This window comes from Branchiostoma lanceolatum, chromosome 13 (assembly GCF_035083965.1).
Source record: "Branchiostoma lanceolatum isolate klBraLanc5 chromosome 13, klBraLanc5.hap2, whole genome shotgun sequence".
In the NCBI taxonomy this organism is placed as follows: Eukaryota; Metazoa; Chordata; class Leptocardii; order Amphioxiformes; family Branchiostomatidae; genus Branchiostoma; species Branchiostoma lanceolatum.
In genome coordinates, this window is record NC_089734.1 from 9,311,826 (window position 1) to 9,334,472 (window position 22,647).

General features: G+C 39.1%; 1 protein-coding gene across 12 annotated transcripts in view; it reads right to left on the reverse strand.

The window, feature by feature from the left end:
* Nucleotides 1-22,647, reverse strand: part of LOC136447828 (5'-AMP-activated protein kinase subunit gamma-1-like) — a 61,261-nt gene that overhangs the window by 26,810 nt on the left and 11,804 nt on the right. For 4 of the 12 annotated variants that reach the window (XM_066446911.1, XM_066446908.1, XM_066446902.1 and 1 more), the window contains exons 2-5: nucleotides 4,149-4,271; nucleotides 2,422-2,436; nucleotides 1,947-2,076; nucleotides 1,292-1,378 (exon numbers count right to left, since the gene is read on the reverse strand). In XM_066446911.1, the coding sequence (XP_066303008.1) occupies nucleotides 1,292-1,378; nucleotides 1,947-2,076; nucleotides 2,422-2,436; nucleotides 4,149-4,271 (355 nt within the window). Of the gene's footprint in view, nucleotides 1-1,291; nucleotides 1,379-1,946; nucleotides 2,077-2,421; nucleotides 2,437-4,148; nucleotides 4,272-5,746; nucleotides 5,812-8,155; nucleotides 8,462-19,517; nucleotides 19,683-22,647 lie in introns of those variants that run through there. The other 8 variants (XM_066446906.1, XM_066446904.1, XM_066446914.1 and 5 more) reach the window with 7 other exon arrangements.

Consider the following 22,647-nt stretch of genomic DNA (forward strand, 5'->3'; position numbering starts at 1 on the left):
ACAATCGACGCATGGCACTGGGAGGGTTAAAAAGGCACAGGACAAGTTCTATATTGCTATTGTAGCTATGCTGACAGCTGTACTCTTTATCTACTATACGCAGAGCTGGCTTATGCTTAACTACTGGTATGCATAACTAATGCCTGGATGAGCTCAAAGAATGGGACATTAGGAAATAAACAAAAATTTCATCTCCAATTCAACAACATCAAGTGTCATTTTGTGTAGAAAAGATTGATTATAATAGCGATTATTACAAACTCAAAATAAACTGCGATTAGCAGGTTTATCAAAGGGGACCAAACCACCATAGATTAAGCCACAACCTTACATTCACCCACTAACAAAACATTACTTCAAATAATTGATGAATTAAACTTCATTTATCATTTTTGAGTATCAAACAAACAAACAAACAAACAAACAACAGTTGAGGCATAACATAGTTATAACCAAACAATGAACTTTGATTATAAGATTAGAATGTTAAACTTTGTCAGGGTTGATTTCCGTCACTGGCTGCTGATATTGCCTTTGCTAAAAATCCTGAAATCAACTTTGGTATTAGGTTATACTATAAACAATGACATCATTCTTGAGAACAACGAAGATGCCTTTCTGGGGTTTCATTTTTTTGATGCTTTTAACCCTTGACCTTAATTTTGCACAAGCGAGATGGATCCATTATTAATATTACCATGGCGAAAACGAATGGAGAAGGAAACAGGTCAGTTCAATCTCAAGTTATCCAAAAAGACTGTTTCTGTGTATACTTTGACAAAGTCATTTGTCCCCACATCCCAATTGTATGCAAATTAAGGTCAAGTGTTAGGATGAACCAAATAGAGACTGAGAATGACGATGACTTGTGGAGCGCATGTGCATGTAATATGACCATAGGGATCTAGATGACAAAGCATCACTTGGTTTGTATAGAATTTATCAACTTAAGACAGTATTAGATTGATGAATGAGTGAAGATCTTAAATAATTGATGATAACTAGTAGTACTGTGACTAACTCACAAATATGGCAAGAATGGCACTTTCTATACTACTAGTCAACAGCAGCTACATCTACATGGAATGTTCCATCAGAAGGGTAAACAGGGGTGTCCTTGAGGAACGATGACACATAATGGTAAGGTCTAAACTTCAGAGGGAGCCATTAGTTCATTTATGATTAAAGGGATATTAGCATTCAAGGAGCGACAGCCAAGATGCTAACTGTACTTTCACAAAACATCAAGAAAGGCAAAAGTTAGTATTTCCTCAAAAGAAAAGGTATTTACAGAATGTATGCGCTCTCCTGCGGCTTGCCTGTGGTGACAGCCTAAAATCAGGCATGCGGAGTTTCAGGGGGGAGGGGAAGCTGATGCCTAGGGAGAAAGTACACACGAGGTTAAAACAGTCAGTCACAATGGCACATTATCGCCTCCAGCTCAGCTCCAACTGCAAGCTACAGCACAAGGTTGCTATGGTTACAAGGGTCAAAGGGCAAAGTCCTTTACACCACAGACCAGCAGCACTACTTGTATGTTTATTACTTGCGGTGCCTTGTCTGGGATTACTTGCCAAATAACATCATATATCTGTAAGCCCATCATGAATCAGGCTCTGTAACTCTTTTTACTGCAAGCTAGGACTCAGACTTTCAACTGATGATAGATGCATCATGACGCTATGATGATGTCATCATAGCGGGGAATTAAATCACGCGAGACCACGAGAGCCAACGAGAACTGGCCCGGTGACGTCACGCAGTAAGCAGAGAAAATCCTGAGCCGACACGAACGTTCTAGGCTTTTGGTACTCCTAAGGCCTTTGTCCAGTACTGTCAACAAGTGTTTTGCAGAACTTCGAGCCAAACATTGGATACAACAGCTTCATCTCTATCAGCTTTACCAGCGCGCGTGCCTTTGATGGTTCACAGCAGTCAGTACTTACGCTTTTTATTGGAGGGGCTTTTGGGTGAGGTTTTGTCAGCTTTTTCCTGCGGCGTAGTCGGACGGCCGTACACTTGCTTGATCTCCATCTTGGGCGGCGCGGAAAGCTGCCTTCCAGCACGATACTGCGCCTACAGAAATTGGGTTTCCACATTAAGTGATCAAAGAATTCTTTTACATGAAAACATCCCTGCTCTAGTCCAACACTTCAGACAGCAAGGCTGCACACAAAGCCAAAGAAAGTTAAAGCAAAGCAACTAGCGGAAAAAAATAAGTTAACCTAGAAAGAGTCAGAACCACTCAACTATAAAGGACAGAACTACAGAAGTATCTAGTCAAGAAGTAAAAGAAGGATAAATTTACTAAAAGGTAAACTTTAAAAAAGGAAAAGTAGAACGAAAGATAGCACAGATCTACTAGAAGCGACTAAATGAAATGGTGTCACCCATATACAGAAAATTTTTTACAGCACTGACCATGTCCCCTGCCACCTGTATAGAAGTAAGGAAAAAAAGAAAGACAGAATGTATACACATGCATTAGGCAAAAGACATAAAACTTCAAAGAATGTGAACACAACTCATGCATTAAACAAAAGACATACCAAAATAAAGTAGGACAAAAAATTAAGCAAAGAAAGACCACTTTGAAATTGTGCCATAAATGACATGTGACATATCTTCATGTTAAGAGCAATATAAAAGTCACACAGATATCCACCTTTCCTCACATTCAACATTTTATTTCAGGTATTGGTCATAATTATAAGAGTGAAATTTGGTCGAACAGGGGAGGTGAAATTATGAGTTTTAGGTGCAATGGTTGGACGTGTGGTTGTGGTAGCTAAATGAAGCTTTTCTCCTATTGTGGGAAAGGCCATGACAGCATAAATAAAATGACTGTTTTTTCAGGAGAAACATGATTTGCATCATTTAACATACATATACAATTATTAGCAAAGAAATAATGGGATACATTAATTAATCAAGAACTGTCATGCACAGTTTGGACACATTTCTTAGCCTGGAATCCAAACCTATTATAGCTCCCGAGTCTCTCTCCGCAAATTGCGGAGAGAGACTCGGGAGCTATAATAGGTTTGGATTCCAGGCTACACATTTCTATCCGAAACAGACTGAGTTGAAGAATTGAGCACAAGTGGTTAATCTAGAATGCCAATAGATGATGCATAGACTATATCTTCTTTATAATGGTAATTGTATGACAGATCATAAAAGAGATGTATGACAAATTATAAAAGTAGCAATTAAGCTAGCAAACAAATATACAACTTGTATTACAAGGGCATACGTTCTATGTACAATGACAACCAATAAGAGAACTATAGAATTCTATCCTATTGTTTTCTTTCCCAGGAATTGTTTTGTTTTGAGAGCTTTCTTTCCCAGGAAATTTTTTGTTTTGAGTGAAACAAGGCTCCCACAAACAAAGGATTCATGAAGTGTTTATTTGCCAAATTAAAAAAAAATGTTGGCAGTTCTATTTCTGACTTTTGGGAGGTGTGACTAGTGGTGCGGATCGGTGCGGCCGGACCGGTTCCGGACTTGTAAAACGTTTAGGTTCAAGTCCAAAAAAACCTTAACGTCTGGAAAAAAGTCCGGACTTGAAAAAAAAATTCTCTCACTCATACACTCCTTTTTGTTTTAAACCATCTTAAACCTTCCTTAAATCATCAAATTTGCACTAGAAAAATATTAAAACATTGCTGTTTTTGTGTTTATAACTGAACTTTTGTGTTAATTACTGACTGTATATCTGTATCTGTAAATGTTAGTCGGTATAACCGCCCTTCGGCGTAACACACCAGCGTAACACACGTAACAACCAGCGTAACACACGTAACACACGTAACAACTATATAATTCCGTATATATAGTTTTCAAATTACGTGTAAAATATCTGCCAATATGCAATTTTACATGTAACACAAAAAAATATTCCAAAATTATTGTTCAGGTCCGGACTTTCAAGTCCGGACCTGAACCTAAACCTCTGGACTCGAGTCCGAACCTAAACCTAAACTCGGGTTTAGATCCACACCACTAGGTGTGACTTAAATATAGTGATGGTACAGCCGAGAACTACATAGCTAATAAGTACATTGTACAGTCATACAATATTGTGGTACTGCCAACAAAATGAGCAGGTAAGTTGTTTGAGTGTAATGTGAAGTTGTACTGACCCTCCGTGCCTCCACAGACATGACCTGGTCGCGTGGCGGTATGAGGCTGGCCACCTCCCCGTCTGGAGACAGGCTGGACTCACGGCCCTCCTCAAGGTACGGCATGGCAAAGGCACTCAGGTCCTGCACAGAGGAAGAAACAGTTTAAGATTTGAGGTATAAGAAAATGGGGAGCAACCATGTCAAGATAGGCGAGGGCAAAGGCACACAGGTCCCGCAAAAACAAAGAAACAGTTTAAGATGTAAGATAGAAAATGGGGAGCAAACACGTTAAGATATGCCACAGCAAAGGCGCAGAAAGCAACAAACAGTTTAAGACTTAAGATATTGTAAATATTGAAATCTTCGCGGTTTTTGTGGTGACCTCTTCACCACGAACTTAGAACCACTGCGAAAATAATTCCTCTACCTTTATCCCGCCTATCCTCTTGTTTCTACCACAAACACTCCATTTTCCCCGCTTTCTTGAATCCCCAGGAACTAAATACATTTACAGTAAGAAAACGAGGAGCAAACATGCCAAGGTACGGCATGGAAAAGGGACAGGTGCAGTAGCAAGGAACAGTTAAAGACTTAGTCTTCTTAATATATACTAAGTTAGATAAGAAAATGGGAGGGCAAACATACCAAACTATGGTATGGCAAAGGTACTCAGGTGCAACAGAAAGCAGATATATTGTAATAAGACTCAAGATAAAGAAATGGGGCAGTGGACACAGTCCGACACATCAAGGTTATGGCATGGTAAAGGCACTCAAATCCAGAAGAAACCAGGAAACTTCTTAGGTCTAGATCTCAAGATAAGAAAATGGGGGAGGAAATATGTCATGGTTATGCCTTGGCAAAGGCACACATGTCTGAATAATAAGTCAGGAAAGATCTTGAGACTTTAACGAACAAGTGGGAGGAGACACGTCAAGGTTTTGGCAAATGCACTTATATAATAGGAAGGATCTACATTGTATAAGAGGCAGGGAGGTCAGGCTTTGAAATTTATAAAGAATTTGGAGGAGCATTTCAATGGGGGAGGGAACACATCAAGGTAATGGCAAAGGCCCTTGGGTCATTATGCATAGAGGATTTTAATCTTACGACATTGAACAACAGGCTAGGGGGTAGCTTTGTCTGAGTTAACATTGTGGTTAATGCCAGAGAGCTCAAAGCCTAAACTTAAGATGTATAAAGGTGTCTACTTTTTGATATGCAGGCTGAGAATGTAAAGGATAGATGAAAATATCAACTTCTACACTTCACGTCTTCAATGTTAAGAAACTGCATGACCTACAAGTAGGTTAGGTTCAATGACCTGTATGTAAATTGTGTAACGAAGACTTTATCAGCAAAAACTATCAAAATTCAGATTCTTCAACTCTTGTGTTCACAAGTCAGACGTCAGGTATGAGACTCTTGAATCAAAGACTTCCATGTGACACAAGAAGACTTCTAAACTTGGCAGCTCAACCCTGTCACAATGCCACCAGGCAACAACACCCATTCTGATAAGACACACATGCAGAATGCTATCTTAAGTTCAGCAAATACCCATTCAGGCTTGTCACACAAAACAAACACTTCGAAACGTCTACAAAAAAGCAAACCAAATGATCTTGTGGCTTCTTCTGTGCCGACATCGTTCCTTTCTTGTTTGCCCCTTCTTGCGGTCTCACAGTCACACCAGTCAAAAGTAAATGTTACCCTTGGATTTAGGACTTGCGCAGTTGGTATAAAGGACAGAGTTCAGCTTAAGTTCAAAGTGTAAAGGTAAGACTCCGTGGGCTAAATAAATAGTAAACACTGGCACAAGAAAGGCCAATAACAAGCTGGTGAGCAGGCCATTGGGTGCAGGCCACTTGTGGCTGCTTTCAAACCATGTTACCACCTGTTGGTGTTCAAGGGGCAATGCTTTAAATCTAAGAGTGGCTGTACTTACTTGTACCCTACTTCAAGGCATATTTAGTAGACATGTGCTGTATATTATTAAGTTGCTACCGAATTACCATCAATGTTAAGTGGCTACTGGTATATCTACTTGCCAGCTCCTTGGTTACAAGTTGTACTTTATGTTTTATACAAGCCATGTTCTAAAACTGAGATTGCTACTTCTCTGATCATGAAGTTCTCAATGTGTTTTACTAAGTCTTGATTTATCCAAGAACAATGTCGAACAGGCATTTAGATTCTAAGGGGCCGAGAGGCTGGAAACATACAACTGGCAACGGCACTTGTTCAAACCAAAAAGATATACAGAAGATCACCGGAGTTAAGGTTTGACTTCTTATAATGTCTGTGATAACATTTCATACTTACAACACTTAAGCATACTAGATGTTTTCTGGCGGTGAAATGTTGAAATTCAGACAGTCTTTACTTTAAAACCTTGAAGGTAACTACTAACTAGGTTCGTCCATTGATATCAATGAATATTAATCGATAGTATTGTTTGGTATTCATTTCCTAACAACATGCATAACACAGTATATAATACATATGGCCTCCGTCGGTCAGTATTGACCATTATCATATAGGTAGATATCGTTGACCAATCAGCAGGCTCCATTTGCGGGTCTGTAATCTTCATAAAGACCCGAAAAGCAGGTCTGTAAACTTTTTATGGACCCCCGGGTCTGACCATTATAACGCAATATAACACATAATATAAAAAGACAAAACTATATGCTAAACTTTGTGGTTTCTTTTAATTAACCTGTGAAGTGTGACACCTAATAACAAACAAAAGTTGTCAGGTATCACAGGTGAATCAAATTGACCCTTGGCCTGTCACCTAAATGTCAGGGACACTGCATATAGGACCCTTCCAATAAACAATCACTCCAGACCGGTCAGGTGCAAACTACCCGACATCTGAGAAAATGGAAGATAAAAGTTAAAATCTTGGCTTCCCATTTCAACCAAACCAGTATGTGTAACAAATGTATATACAGTATCTACGTGGAGATGTCAGTATCTGTAGTGCAAGGACATCTTGCATTTTATCACCTCTGGTAAATAGTAGTGATCAGTATGTCAACCTCAGAGCCGGAAAATATGTTTTTCCACATCAAGCTTTGTGGGATTTTAAGTCTGGCAATACAAACTTTGTGATTTTTGTTATAACTTACATGTAACAGATACCGAAAACTCCCATGTCTAACAATAATACCTGCTGAGAAGTACTTCAAGTTTTCAAACATCCATACTGCACTAAAGCGGGTATGTTTAATGTGTACATATAATAAGTTGTAATGCTTTTTCTTCAATCTAACAAAAGAAATCATGACCACAATCCATGCATGTCAAACCCAAGTTGTCTGTCACAAGAAGTAAAAACAAAATTGACCAAGAACCAAAAAGTTTCACTAAAAACTGATGGTAAGTCCGTAAAAGCATACAAAAGCATACAATGTCATGTACATGGATAAAATGTTCGAAAGTGGAGTAAAGCATTCAGCACCACCCGCTTTTAACCCAAGCTGAAGACCACTTAAGCTGTTTTTCTCTACCCCAACAAGGATCAATAATGAAGAGGTATTGATTACAAATGCTTTTACATTCAACAAGTAGTTGGAGAGAGAGAAAAACAAGATTGGGGGACATCTTAGGCAGTATATGTACACACTGACTGAAACATATTAAAACACTCATATTCTAGGTGTTACAGCTTTTTTTCCCCTTTCATTTAGAGTTAAGTTATTAAAGTTTAAAGCTGATATCTACAACAGGGTCGTATTGATTACAACAGCTTCTACAACCAATAACAAGCAATTAGAATGAGAAGCACCTTTTTTGTGTCAGTGGAGAAAATCAAGGCAAAAGGCACAAACACCTACAGACATGCACGTACACAGCGTCGCACATAAACAATGCCAAATGCCTTCTAAAAAAGCAACTAGAGCATGACACATTAGTGCTTAATAAGAGCTGTTAGGTTAACTCAAGAACAAGTTTCAAAGCTGCCTGACAGCTGCAAGCACTACCTGCAACCCAGAACACCAGAAATACGAAGTCACCTGTTTTCTTCTCTGTCTCTTTAGCTCAAGGTATTCGTTGGACAGGTTCATCCTACCCGTTGAGTGAACTACCGATGACTTCCTACCTCAAATCTGGTGACCCTGAGGATCCAGAAGGAAGGCCAGGCCATTTGGCAACTATCATGGTCAAGTCAGCACCCAGCCTTAACCACAAACAACAATGGAGCTAGGAGGTCATGTTACCGCAACCTGTATGATGAACAAAAGCACCCAAATCTGTCACACTCAAATTTCTGGGGAGGACAACGCTCAGTGGTTTGCAGATGCAGTGGGGTGTGTTTGTATGGACAGGCCTACTTGGTTGTGATTGGTTGAGACACACATGCTCTCGGAGCCTCAGGGTCAAAGGTAAGATTTGCACAAACATGTCCGGTTTGTGTATAGAAAGCTACCTTTCAGTCTGATTACTTCAGCGTCAGTTCTCTTCATTTAAAAGTCACTGCTGTTAATAGGAACCATAAATCTTGTATAATTGGTTGGTTTTCCAGTTGTCACATCGTGCAAATAGTGTGAAGCTAGTGTGTGGAGTAGTTGACATTTTGTGTGCACAGAGTGGGCGTAACCTTTGTTTTCCTGTGTGTGTTGGGGGGGGGGGGGTGCATTCTATGCAGAGGCTCCACAACCATGGAATATTACAGACTGTACATTGTACCTTGTTCCAACACTACTAAGTGTCTACGTCAATGTTGACATCTTTCTTGGTTTAAGTGAGCTTTTATTTGTGACTCTTTGTTAGTTACCCCTAATAAAAATTGCATGTATAACTTAGGAATCTACATTCAAGTCCTGACCTCCATTGTGGTTAAAGTTATGAAGTCTGCAGATGGGGTATTTACCTATGATCTATTTAAGGACGTTTGGGTGATGATTACATAGCCTTATCAGAATGTGCTGTTATTTTCCCCCAGGCAGTACCCAATCACGTGTCACAGGGGGCGCCCCTTGTTTTCTCCAGCGTGCCTGCAGCTGTCATGCCTCAGCACACACCTGAGGCAACATCTCATGCGCACCTGCACACAGCCTGTCAATCACACACTCTGCTGTGTCCACCTATGGCAGAGCACAGTTGTTGTAATCTTAAGCATGTCAAGTTATTTGTACACTAGCCAGCAGTCTGAATGTGAAAACCTGCAATAATCAAAATAAGACAACAGACTATAAAATATATCTAGGTTTGCAGCATGGTGAAAATTAATGTTTAAACTAACAAGTAACAGTTTGAAGCATCTTTGACGTTTGAGTTTACGGTTGAAACCACAGTAATGTACTAGTAAAAACACAATGAAAGACAGATCATATTATCGCAGTGTGATGAGTTAATGGTGAGACTGCGAACTTAAAAACAAATTCATAAAAATTACTTTCTCTCATTATTCTAACCCCAATCTAGAATTAAACTTCATTCTGCATCCATATATGGAATCCTTGGAGAGATTGAGTTTGTCGATTATTCTTCAAAGTTTAGTCCCCTGTTCCTCATGCCAAAGCCTACTCTGTAAAAAATCAGGAAAATCCACTAAAGCCTTTTGAGTCCTTTGAGTCATCACAAGGGACACATGATCATTCAACACTTTATGGCCTGGCACATCACTTAATGACAAGAAATATTGCAAAATGTATCAACTAAGATGCCTCCAAACACTAGGGACAGATTACACTAAATCACAAGTCCCAAGGGAAGATCACACATTCATATATCAACTTAACTCCCTGTTTATTAGTGCAATATGTTTTCCCAGTCAATACTAATTAGGCATAGCATGGTTCAAAATACATTCAAAGCTTGATATATAAACTATGTATGTATAAAAAAAGTATAATGGTTATTTCAACATTGAAATACACAATGCTGCATGAAATTGGACATTGAAATGAGACATATTATATAATCTGCACGAAATAACACAGATTTTCCAGACTACTGAAAAATGCTTTAATTTCACAGGTCCGAAGTGTCCATGCTTTCTTCTGTAAAGAGTAATCGACCAGTTGACAGGTGGTAGAATTAAAGCAGTACATAATCATAAGGGTTTCTGAATTCACCGCAATGTGTTACGAGCACCGAGAATTTTGCACAATTCGTGATGTACTACCCCCATGAAGACCGCCTGTAAGCAACTTCAATAATGGCAACTACATGTAATTGGCTGGCTTGATGTCTATTCATATCAACTCCAGGCTTCATCTATTTTTCAAAACTGAAAACGAAGCACGCAAATTGAACAAATTGTTAGCTGTGTTCCAATCTTTACAGTATTGACTGTTGCACCATGGGGGGGACTCTAGATTTAGAGCTGTCAGTCATCCCATGGTCTCTTTTCAGAAATCCCAAGAGAAATGACAGTCTTCCAAGGGTAAACCTATTTTTTGGGACATCCAATTAGAGGATAATTAGTGTTTCACCAGTTGATGGGATGATGGGATGAAATGGTTGAGTGACGACATGGCAAGTTAATCAATTTCCTCCTTTTTTTCTCTTTCTGGTTGACATCGGTTGAAGCAGGACACTTTTTCGTCAGCTTGTAGTAGTGTAATACGGCTTTGCTACCATCTCGCATTTGTAGACAAGCTCATCAGGTCATCCCTACTCTTCTCGAGAAGCAGAGGTTTGGTACTTGAGACTAGTACATGAAGGTCCCTCGTACGCCCGGCCGTTAACATTCGAAATAACAAATATAACCCCTTACAACCTGTCCAAATTGGGCAACTCTGGAATCAAACCCCCATCCATGGATCTACAGAATTTGATTCAAATGGCAAAACAGCATGACTGCTTGCACCTCAGTGACATGTCTACAGCACAACGAACACCAGAAATGATGGGTCGAATCAACCAAGACAAAAAGTATAGGGCTCATCAAGAATCTAACTTACAGGGCATTTTCTCCAGCACAAGGGCATTTTCAGCCATAATAACAAACCCTCATAAATTGTGGATTAAACTTCTACAGTCATAATACTGTATGTCATAATGACTGAATATTAGTTGAAATTCTCGTTATATTGTTAGCATGTGGTTTATTCCAAGACAATACAAGGAAGACCACTATAAAGTATAATGGTACACCCAAGAGGAAGGCAACACAAATAACGAGGGTAACAATTAGCATTGAATTGCTAAATATACTTGTGTGTGCGTTTGCACCAGTCCCTTAATCACTGCTTATCACTTGAGGGATGGCTTCGGTGATCATCTTTAATTGCCACCATTGCCACAGAATTGCCTACAAAATGGCTTTTACTGCATGCTTGCACTCCGTGCTTCGAATGATACAAAATCAATCTGAGGTGAAATGAGGAAAACAAATCATGTTATGAAAGGCACAGTCTAAACAAGATGTGCTAGTACAATAGAAACATAAATCTATCATATCATATAGTCAATCATGCTAACCCTTATTCACTTTGTGGCTACAGTACCTTTTAGTACCTATATCATCATTATGACAAGCATGAAATCATAATTCTAGGTCTGCTACAATCTGCTACTATGTAACTACATTTTTAATCTTCGCACAAAACTACATACAATGAATATAAGTCTTCACACAAAACTATGTACAATGAATATAAGAAGAAGAATGATAACTCTGATTTGGGGGCTTGTAGATGTTTACATATCCAAGAGACAAACAACACAAGAATCTGAGAGCATAGACCCTAATAAGGTTGCATATGGCCAAATAATTTTTGCAACATGATTTATAAGTTTGTCATCAACTGCCAAGAGGACTACTTGCCTAGATCCAAATCCTTTGATACTGTAATATAGTCCATAGCCTGCCCACAGAAGATAGATAAAAACATCAGGTGTACACTATTGGCTTTTTTTGTTTATTTTGGTTAGATGAGACGAACCTCAGGTGCTAATGACTACTTAGGCTCATTATCACAAGTTAATGAGCAATCAACGACTCTGTGCACCATTTGAAACCAAGGTGGTTGTTGGTCTGACCATGCACTGAATCAGAAAAGCTATCCTTGAAAGTTTTGTATTGATGCAAGATTTATTTAGCTAAGGTACTAGTATACTTTGGATGCTGGATTTCTTTTCGGAGGTTGACACCCCCATCGATGGACTATCCCAGTTGACCCAGTGCTGTCAGGCTTGGCAGTGTTGAACCTGATGTTCAATATCAGGTGCCAACTGGTGCATTAAATCAGCACCACTGGACTGTTTCCTACAGCATCAGGTTACCCTGTTTCCCCCCAATGTACACCCAGGCAAGGTCAATTGCATCACTGGTATCCCTGAGTCTAGCTTAAAAATGTTTCCATCCCACTCATTGTTTGAGTCAATGTTGTTAATTTTTGTTGTTAAATCTGTTATCTTAAGCATAGAAAAATGCATTAATTTCATCGATTTCTTGTCATGGTTCCCAATTTTTTTAAACAAACAGGGCAACATTTTTTTCATTAAATGGAAGACATGTCTCAGAGAGCCTGGACACTTCAAGAACATTAAAGAACCCACCACACTTATCAAAAACATCCTAGTGTGAGTGGATCAAATAAATCTGTCTGGATATGCAGCTTGTACTCTTCAATTCAAACCTGGTGTGCCACGCCATGAGGCAGTTTACCGGGTATAAAATGCAAACAAACTAACATTCAGTCAAAACTAAAACACAAAACAACATCTACGCCATGACACCAGGTAGTGCTACACATGTACACTGGTCTTGCAGTAGTCAGATACTGATGGAGTATATCAAATAATGATTTTCCCCTCCTCAACTAGTTTGACAGAATTATCGTCCTGACTGGACATATTTCAGCTGGCAAGAAAGGTGACCTTACTCCATGTTGTATGTGTGGAGGTGTTATTTATATGGTTCTCCTTGGCCTGGATATTCTCTAGGTCAAACCTAAATGCCAACAAACTTTTATTCTTGTCACGAAGCAGGAATGTGATAGCATGTTTATTCTACGATGTTTATTCTTTGATGATGTTTATTCTAAGACCAGCTTTATCTAATGATCAATAATGTAGGAGATACGACAGTTGACACAGAATGGTAAGTGTATCTAGCTTTGTTCACTTCACAGAGGTACATTGCAGCAGTACTCTAGCTTAGGTATCATACACCCAGGGCTGTTTCCAGCTTTACATTTCTTTCTATCCTAATCATTTTTTGATAGCCCAATTGTTGTTGATTTTCTTGGTTAAATCTGTCATTTTATGCTTATCAAAATACATGTTTATGAATTTCCAGTCAGTTAAAATTTTGGGGACAGACAAGGTGAAATTTCTGTCCATTACAACAAGAGAATTTCCGTCCCGGAATCAAGGGAAATTGACCAGTACCTTGTGAAATCCTCATCATCGTAAAACCCTTATTTATCATTCATTCAATTCATCTTAATTCTTTATTTCTCTTTGCACATGCAAAAAAGCAGTCACATGACAGTCCTTCCATTGCTAGTGTTCAGTACATGCCTATATTTGGTGCTATCCTCCGATATCCTCTTGATCTGATGAACAGGTGTTCAAACTATCTTCTATTCTTAGTGTTTCAGAAGGTTCTGAAGTAGCAGCTGTTACAAATAGTCACTAATAACAGTGGAGTTTTGAAACAAAATGCTGACAGACTGTGAAACTAGAAAAATCTACCTCCAGATCAAAATAACCAAAAACAAGAAAGGTAAAGGTAGTCTTGTAGCCTTTTTGAGGCCAATAGGGGCAGTGAGTTGTTATTTTTGTAGGCATTTTAGTACTGGAAGGCAGAGCCCAACCCTCTCCTTCCACTGCCTTTTACCTCCCCAACCGAAGTCAGGTACCCATTTTTACACCTGGGTGGAGTGTTAAGTGACGCCTAGAACACAAAATGAATTTTTTTTAAACTGCAACATTTCCACACAATGTACACCCCTATTTACTACTGTAGTCTAAGCTACCATCCTGAGCAAGCATTTCACCACAATTTGACCTGCTTTACTTTCCCTAAGCTACTAAGAAGAATTATTACATGCTGCTGGCACCTCAATGCCTGCTAACTCATCCACATTCAACTCCAGCTACATGAAAATGGATTATAAGGACATGGAGCTTCAAGCTTCAATCCATCATGGCTAGAAGATAAGACAGCAGGGCCATAAAACATCCTATCCCTTTCAGCCCTAGCCGATACAGAACAGATAGTGAAATACATCCGACTACAATTGAACTTGAAAGGCACAGTAGATAATGGTCATTTGATGAAGTGATGAAATGGAAATTGCTAACCTAGCCTAGTTTTCAGTACAAAACATCTTGAGGTCATTTGCAAGTCGGCCCTTTTTTTTACCACAGACTGAAATAGCTTTTATCATGACAGTGAATTTCACTTTGTGGTGAGCTACAAATCATACAAGGATGACCATTTTGACCAAAGGCCTGTCTGCGGAGATAGCAGTGCACATCTTTCCTCTGAGTATGATGTACGTCGTTAGACGGCGCAGCTGGCAGCTAGACTGATAATGCCGCTGGGGAAATCTCCAACTTGAAGCAGAATAATCCTATAACCAGGAGCACATGCCTACTTTATGGATTTGTATGTTACTTCACCTGACCTTTAGAATCAGAGTATTTTTGTAATTACTGAACTTGGCTATTGCACTGTTCTCAAGAATGCAAAGACAAGTTTGATGCAGATTGCATACTCTAGATTGAAGAGAACTATTGTGGAATTGAGCAATCTCTTCATACAAACTCGAGGTATATTGCTTGAGACGAAACGTAATGATTTTTCGATGGCTAATAGCGCAATATACATCCTATTACTTAGAATTATTCATATCATGGAAAGCATTTTGTCCACATTGGTGACATTTTCAGACAATTTGAATTGAACAAACTGCAAAGCCTTCCCAATCAAACTTTCAAAGATTCCCAATCACCACTTCTGTGTCACTGCCACCAACTTGTAATATCATCGTTACACCACTTGGAAGTGTTAAGATGTAATTTGATATTTCAGCTTTGGGCAGCAAGAGAGATATTTCACAGGATTTAGACATCTAATCTAAACCTTGCAATAAAGGGAGGACGCTGCAAATAGCTTTCCAGCACATAACCATCCTGGCAAAGGTACCAATTGACTCCCGCCAAACCAATAAGATAAATCTCTGCTTTATGGAAGGTAAACTACAGTTGCCTCATTACAGTGTTATAAACTGTCACTTAGGACACTATAACGTGCAGTTTTACCTAAAACGTATAGCCCAATTATGTCAATTAACTTCTTTTATCACGAGGTACGGTCTCTCACACCAAAACAACATACAGATAACCTTTGTTCATGTCAAATTAATAAGTGACTTATTTCAAGATATGGAAGTACTAATAAAAGCTGAAACACTTGGCAATGTCATTTGACATGTTTAGGTTATTCCAGTCAGTGTCTGATAAAGGTTGCCAGAGATTTCATTTCTTACAACAATATCACACGCAGAGTAGTAGTCCACTGTCAACTATCACACGCAGAAGGCTCTAATTTTGAAAAATATAAAAACTTGCAAAATTGACATAGACTCTCTTTTCTCTCTCCGTCAAGAACATATTATGTACATTATGGGCAAATAGTCATCTTAAAACTTTTATGACTGTCAATTTCTAGTTGTAGTATGAAAAAAAAAGGTTATTAGCAGAAATGTCAAATGACATTTTCCTGAAGATTAGTGTGGGCTTTAGTCCAAGGGTTTGTCATACCTTTTATACCACCAAGTCCGAAACTTGGTGGTATAAAAGAAAAACTAGAAAACAGCCATACTGTTTGAACTGAGTCTGGTGTGTAGGATAAGATAAAGTAGAAATCACATAGTGAACACATCTGTATAGTAGTCACAGTGTTTACTGTTTTATAAGTAAATACTCATAGGTGTGAGAACTTTTATTCAAATACACACAAATAAACATACGAGTGAAAACTCATATACAAATGCACATAGGAGTGAGAACTGTCGCTTGTTTGAGGATCATGTATCCAAGGTTATATGTAAATTTTGTATCATGGTAAAAAAAAACACTCAAAAGAAAATGATGGCCAAATTCTTCCCATGGTAATATCCTTGTTGCCACGCACTTTCTTTAATGAACAAGCATGTCTAACAGTTGCGAGATGGGAAACAACAGACGATTAATCGGAAGGTGAGTGTATTTCAATCAGGAACTGCATGGAAGGGTGCTTAATCTTTAATGTCCTGATCATGAATCAAAGTCAGTTAACCGACAAGAACAGCATACATGTTCACTTCGGTGACTTAACTATGATGACTGATGGGGATCTTCAGTTCTGGCAGGCTTGAAGCGATACATTTGGTGTTATTGATTACCTCGTCCTCCACTGCTCCGCTGTCCTAGAAAGGTGTCAATCACCTGCAGTTACCTCCTGGTTGTTGAACATGAATTACAGACCTCCAATGCCAATGTCAGGGACATAACATTGAAGGTGTTAACTTGGAATTACATTAATTCAGCATACACACTGACCTTTGGGCCTAAAATGAGATTTCCTGTCTTAAAGTGTATTTAAGAGTAATTGCTTTAAAAACCCTTCTACAACTTAAGTTCAAGGGTACAGCAAATTCAAGAGGGCAAGCACAGATTGGTTGTAAAATAATAAAATGGTGATCCAATACAGGTACGTATCATAAAAATAGTTAACCATTACCAAAATGCACACTTCTGAATGTCTCAGAAAGTAATTGTGGGACTTTATACACATATCTACAATGTAGGTAAGTACCTTGAACCTTGAATGGGGACATCAATTAGTACATGTTGCATGTATTATAAAGATGTGCTTCTGATATTAGTTCAATAAAAGAGAAACTAGTCAATCAAATTCTGACTTCCCTAAATATTGAAACTTTCACTTGGTATAAACTGAGGAACTACACAGAAATGTGTTCGACTGGAATACCAAACGTCTTGAAAAGTAAGACATCACCAAGGCCCAATTGATGGTAAGATTCCCAACAAGTAGCACAGTGTCCAAATCAATACATGCTTTAACAGAAAAGCTGTCTAAAATTGGGTCGTGGGTCAACCAATCAACTGATACAACGTGCTCTGGGATTAGAAATCTTTGATCTTCGGGTTATGATTGCATTTGTAAATAGACAATAAGCACATATACTGAGCTCCCACAAGGCTCTATAATTCTGTACACTACAGTGAAACGCCCTAGATACAGGTGAGAGCTATTATCATGAGGAATTTTTGTGATACATAAACCCTTCGAAAAACCATAAAATTCCCCTTCACACAGCGAAAAAAGCTGTCACTGTCCTGATATTGCCGGTCCTGATAAAAACTTGATACAGCCACATGTAAAGTGGGCCTTAAACATTAAGGTGAGACTAGCTGCTCGACATTGATGCAGGTTCGGATATGATACAAGGCTTAATAGGAATTCATGTCACAACGTCTTGCATCCAAGGATAGGTGGAGCCAAGTGTTCCCAAAAATCTTGGAAGTCTTCCAGCAAATTCAGCACAAACAGTTGTTCTGAACTACAGCTAAGGGCTGAAACCATCACTTTACTGTCTGTCAGCATTTAGCCTGAAGACTAGAGAAAGCTGATACCGCAGAAATGTTGACTATACAGTTACAATGGTGCTGTTGCTTTCTCAGCACCTAACATTAGTACAAAGGTACAATTAGAGAGGTACTTATTTTGATGGGCCATCTCAAAGTTGTTATTGTCTTCTTGGCACTTAACAGTAGAACAAAGACGTATACAAAGAGATACTTATCCAGTTGCTGTTTCAATAGTTCAGGTATCAGTAGCACAACTGTGTTATGGATTGTTATGTTAAGAAATTTTCAACATTCTGAAAAAGGCATTTGAGATCACTGATTAGCATATTGAATAAATACAAAAGTGGACAGTTCTTCCTATATTCATTTTGATGGTTTAATTACAATCACCCATAAAATGAAACATCCATATCAAATCAGATGTTTCATCCTCTAGACTGATGTTTGCTATATGCAGTTCTTACACCAATGTTGATTTGGGGGAAGTACATTCAGCAGGATTCAAGAGTTGATTTCTCAACTCTGCTTTTAGTTTTTGACATTTTATGACATTTCACTTTAATGCCAAGCATATTTATGAGACCTATAAATGTACTAGTACACAGGTCAAACTACTCTCCTTGTAGAGATAGCACCCATCCTCTTTGTAACAGAGTGCAAAAGCTGCAAACAAGAAAATGTTTTAGAAAAGCCAAGATTTAAGGTAACAACGGCCAACCCTTTCAGGGCAAACAACCTTGAGCCAAATGCTGCAACAGTCAGGAGCCAGTTACTAGGCAATAACACAAAAAGGGATTCTATCCAGAATATCTGTCACATCATAAATCTATGCACATTCAGTCAGAGCGACATTGTTTTCATTTTCAGGTAAGGACCTTGCACGGAAATCAAGACGTGGATGAAAATAAGCCGAATGTTTGTAAACCAAAGCTGAGGAGCCTTGAAGCTGTGCTTCAAGAATGATGAATGCCCTCAAGTTTGCTGCCAACAAATTTACAACATCCTTGTCTGGATGTGTATGCAGAACGTAACCCTGGAGTGGCATTTCATTTTCAAGCAACAGACAGAAGTTGTCATTCTATATGTTTGTCTGAGTGTGGAACAAAACCCACTGCCACTGCATATCATCTTCGAACCTTGACATGCTGCCATGCACTAGTCCCTGAGGATAAATGTCATGGTAACTCCTCAAACAAAACCCCCTTAAAACGTTTGACCTACCTAGAGATAAGTCTCTTACTCCTAAAGGTATAAACTGTACGGAATATGATCCTTTAGTCATGTCTTATATTTTGTGGAGCATTAAGGTGGCTTGGACAGTGATAGATGATAAAATCTGACATTATCCTTTCGCTGGCGGACATCCAAAACATGATCATTGTCGTGACATGAACTTCCAACATCTGCCTCCTGAGCCGTGTTCTGGGCTGACTCAATGACAACAACCTGACCTCCCAGCTCCTATCAAAAGAACCAGGCCATTAGCTGACTTCCCCTCCTTAATTACAAACAATGAGTGCCCTAGTTTTACTGACTCAATAGCACATGTATCGGAGAAACTTTTACCACTGTACACATGTATCCCAGCCCTGTAGTGTTGTGACAAATTGTTATTCCAACCCAAGCACGTCCACACTTTGCTGAAGCAGCCAGGCCAAGAGCAGTACAAGGCTCCTTCTGTTGGATAAGACCTGCCAGGACCCACAAAGCCCAACAATGTACAACAAAAACAACATTATCTCCTACCTGAGCAGACTCAAAACTGGGGCACTCCGGGGTAATATGAGACAGATAGTCCCTGAGGACGACATGGCTTACCAGAGACTTGCGTTCTCGTTTCCACATGGCGTGCTGCTAGGGGTGACACATCCAGCAACAATAATGAGATCCTCTGTATCCCACCACTGTTTAAAGTTGTGGTTCAGCAGCCCACAAACATCCAGAACACACTCCTGAAACCACCAACTACCCAACTGACCTTATCACCTTTCATATGCAAATCTAATAAGGGAGATACCAAAGGCACGACAGGGATGTTCCATTGTCTAATAAATCAGTAAGATTACAGGCGCCATCTTACCATCCCTCATTAGACTCTTTATCACTATAAGCACAACAAATCTTTCTTAATCTCTACAGTAAGAAGATGTGAGGGACTGCTTATGTATGTAACATCATCGGTGGCAATGCAACCACCCCTGTGATTTGGACTGTTCCACCTAGTTGTTTTTATCAGCTCCCAGGGGTGCCTGCCTTGAGGGGAAACATGGTACACGCCCCATACAAGCTGCCATGTGCACAGTGTTTACATCTATGGGGGCATGCTTGCTGCAAAACAAAGCCTGCATGCTCCAGCCCTATGGCTTGGGAAGTGGACCAAATCAACCTGACATTACTGTTTTGGGCAGGACACTTCAATAACACAGCTCCAGAGGCAAGGTAGGCAAGGTTGGCAAACAGTGGCAAGGCTGGGAAACAGGGACCATCTCAATGATTCATGCATGACTGCAGATGAAATTGGTTTGTTACCTGCATGGAAAATGTTTGTCTGCGTGTGTGTGTGCGCATGTCTGGCACAATATCTTTAAAACCTTTGGATGGATTATGATGATATTTGTTATGTGGGTAGGTGTTGTGGACCCGATGATCAAGGTCAATTTTAATTGGTCCTCCTGGTTGCTGACCTTGATACTGTAGCAGAACTTAACCTTTTTTGTATCTTTGGACTTGGGAAAGGGGTGCTCTTGTTTTGATTGTATGAGCTGTGGCTTAGCCTTTGAAGAGAGGATCACATACATCAAACATCGGAACAACTTTTCCATCTATTTGTCCCATCTATATGCAAGTTCTTCTTCTGAACTTTCCTTAATAATTTCGGACTACAAAGATCAATGGTTGCTAATTTCACACAACTGTAACAGTATGGACTTTCAATAGAAGTATTTAGAAGTATTTAGATCTATTGATGTCCACTCTTCGAAACGAATAGCTGCGGCTAAGCATTGTAAAGGTGGCACTTATAGTCTATTATGTCCTGGGCAATAACAATATCGCCATTTGCATACGTCAACACTTTGGGAATGACACCATCATCCAAAGTCAAACAGCGTGTACTTATAAATATTGACAGAAGTGTGTAGAGCTAATATGTGACCATAGTGCAAATCATATGCCAAGGTTGTATCAGCAGATACACAAAGTTCTCCACATCCTGTCCTTGAGAGTCAGTAAGGTGAAAAACAAAGTCAGGTTACATATTTATGATTTTGCAAATTGGATAGAAATAAATTTGTGCGCACGTTAGAAGTATACAGACATGTATCCTTAACCTTTGGCATGTGACAGGCCACATTTTTGCCACAGCAAAGACAACTTGGGAAGGGGACTCTACAATAATTCCGTAGCATTGGTTGTAGTTGGTTGGTTAGTTAGTTGTTTAGTAAGTTGGCTAGTAATTCAGTTAATAGTTGGAAAGTTTGTTAGTTAGCTAGTCAGTGATTCTGACCTGGCCAATTCTGATCTGGATCCAAGATTTGAAAGAAGGAGAATCCTCCTAGCAGCATCCTTCAAAACTGCAGCACCCTTCTAAGGTCAGATTAAAAAGCATGTGATCATGATGATTTGAGGGGAAAACCACGTGCACTGTCTAGGTACCAGTTTGCAACAGCTAAGTGCTTTTTCTAATTTTGAGGTAAGATCAAATACATTTAAGTCAATATATCAGAATAAAGACAGCATTCTGAGCTTTTCACTACATAAAACTATGATTTACCATTTAAGCGCTAATACACTGTATTGGCTGTAATAAAAAAATTGCAGGAGAAACAAACTTCAGTGGCATAAAAAATGTATATTAACCTTCTCCCTGCCAAAGAAAACTTTTGAAACCAAACTTGTATTGGTAACTTGATTAGGCAGCAGCAAGAATGGAAGTCTGAAAATAAGTTAAACTTAGCATGCTAAGGTTAAAGGTTAAGATGTTACAGTATTAGTTCTTTGTTGTACACTCACCGCGCCACTAATTACAAGGTATGCCACAACACAAAAGGCCATTCATACATACAACACAACCGAAGTGTACAACTCTTAATTATAGTCATCTTTCAAACAAATCGTAAAATGATGTGACACTAGACGTATTTTCAGACTTTCAGACAATACAGGGTATATCTTATCATTATCAGCCTCTGTAGCATACCTCCCTTTGGGCATATGGTTCTAATGTTAGAGTTCACTTGGAAGGAAAACTAGACTGTCAGACTTCATTTCATTATGTGTAAAAATATGTGCAGGATGTAAAAATACATCTAAGGGCCCGTCCCTCATGAATATTCATGCCGGGACTACAGAAAGGTCACACTTGTTTACCTGTCCTAGATTTGCATCTTTCAAGGTCAAAATACATGTAACGTTAGCACAGTCTTGTTTTTCAACAGGGGTTGTCCTTGGCTCTCTTCCGACATTGACTCTAGCTTGTTTTGAAGAGCTAAGGAGGCTAAAACATACTCAAACTTTGTATCCAATTCAAAAATCCAGTCGCTATAGCCTAAAAAGCTCTTGTTTATATTCACTCCACTCACCAACCAATCAACTATCAGAGTGGACGTGAATTAACTAGGATGGACTATCCTGACTAACAACCCAATTTTACCAACTTATTACTATAAGAATCTAACTTGTTACTAGCCTGGGTACCAGCCTCTGTAGTAACCGCTGGCTCAATTTTTTGCTTGCTAGCCGCCGTTTCAGGCTACCTTATTACAACAGCATCATACAAAATTATAGCCTGGGATCCAAACCTATTATAGCTCTCGAGTCTCTCTCCGCAAATTTGAGAGAGAGACTCGGGAGCTATACCGGGTAATAGGTTTGGATTCCAGGCTAACAAAAATTAACTGAAAATTATGATCACTTTTTTTCATATCCATTCACCAAATCTAAGTAACAA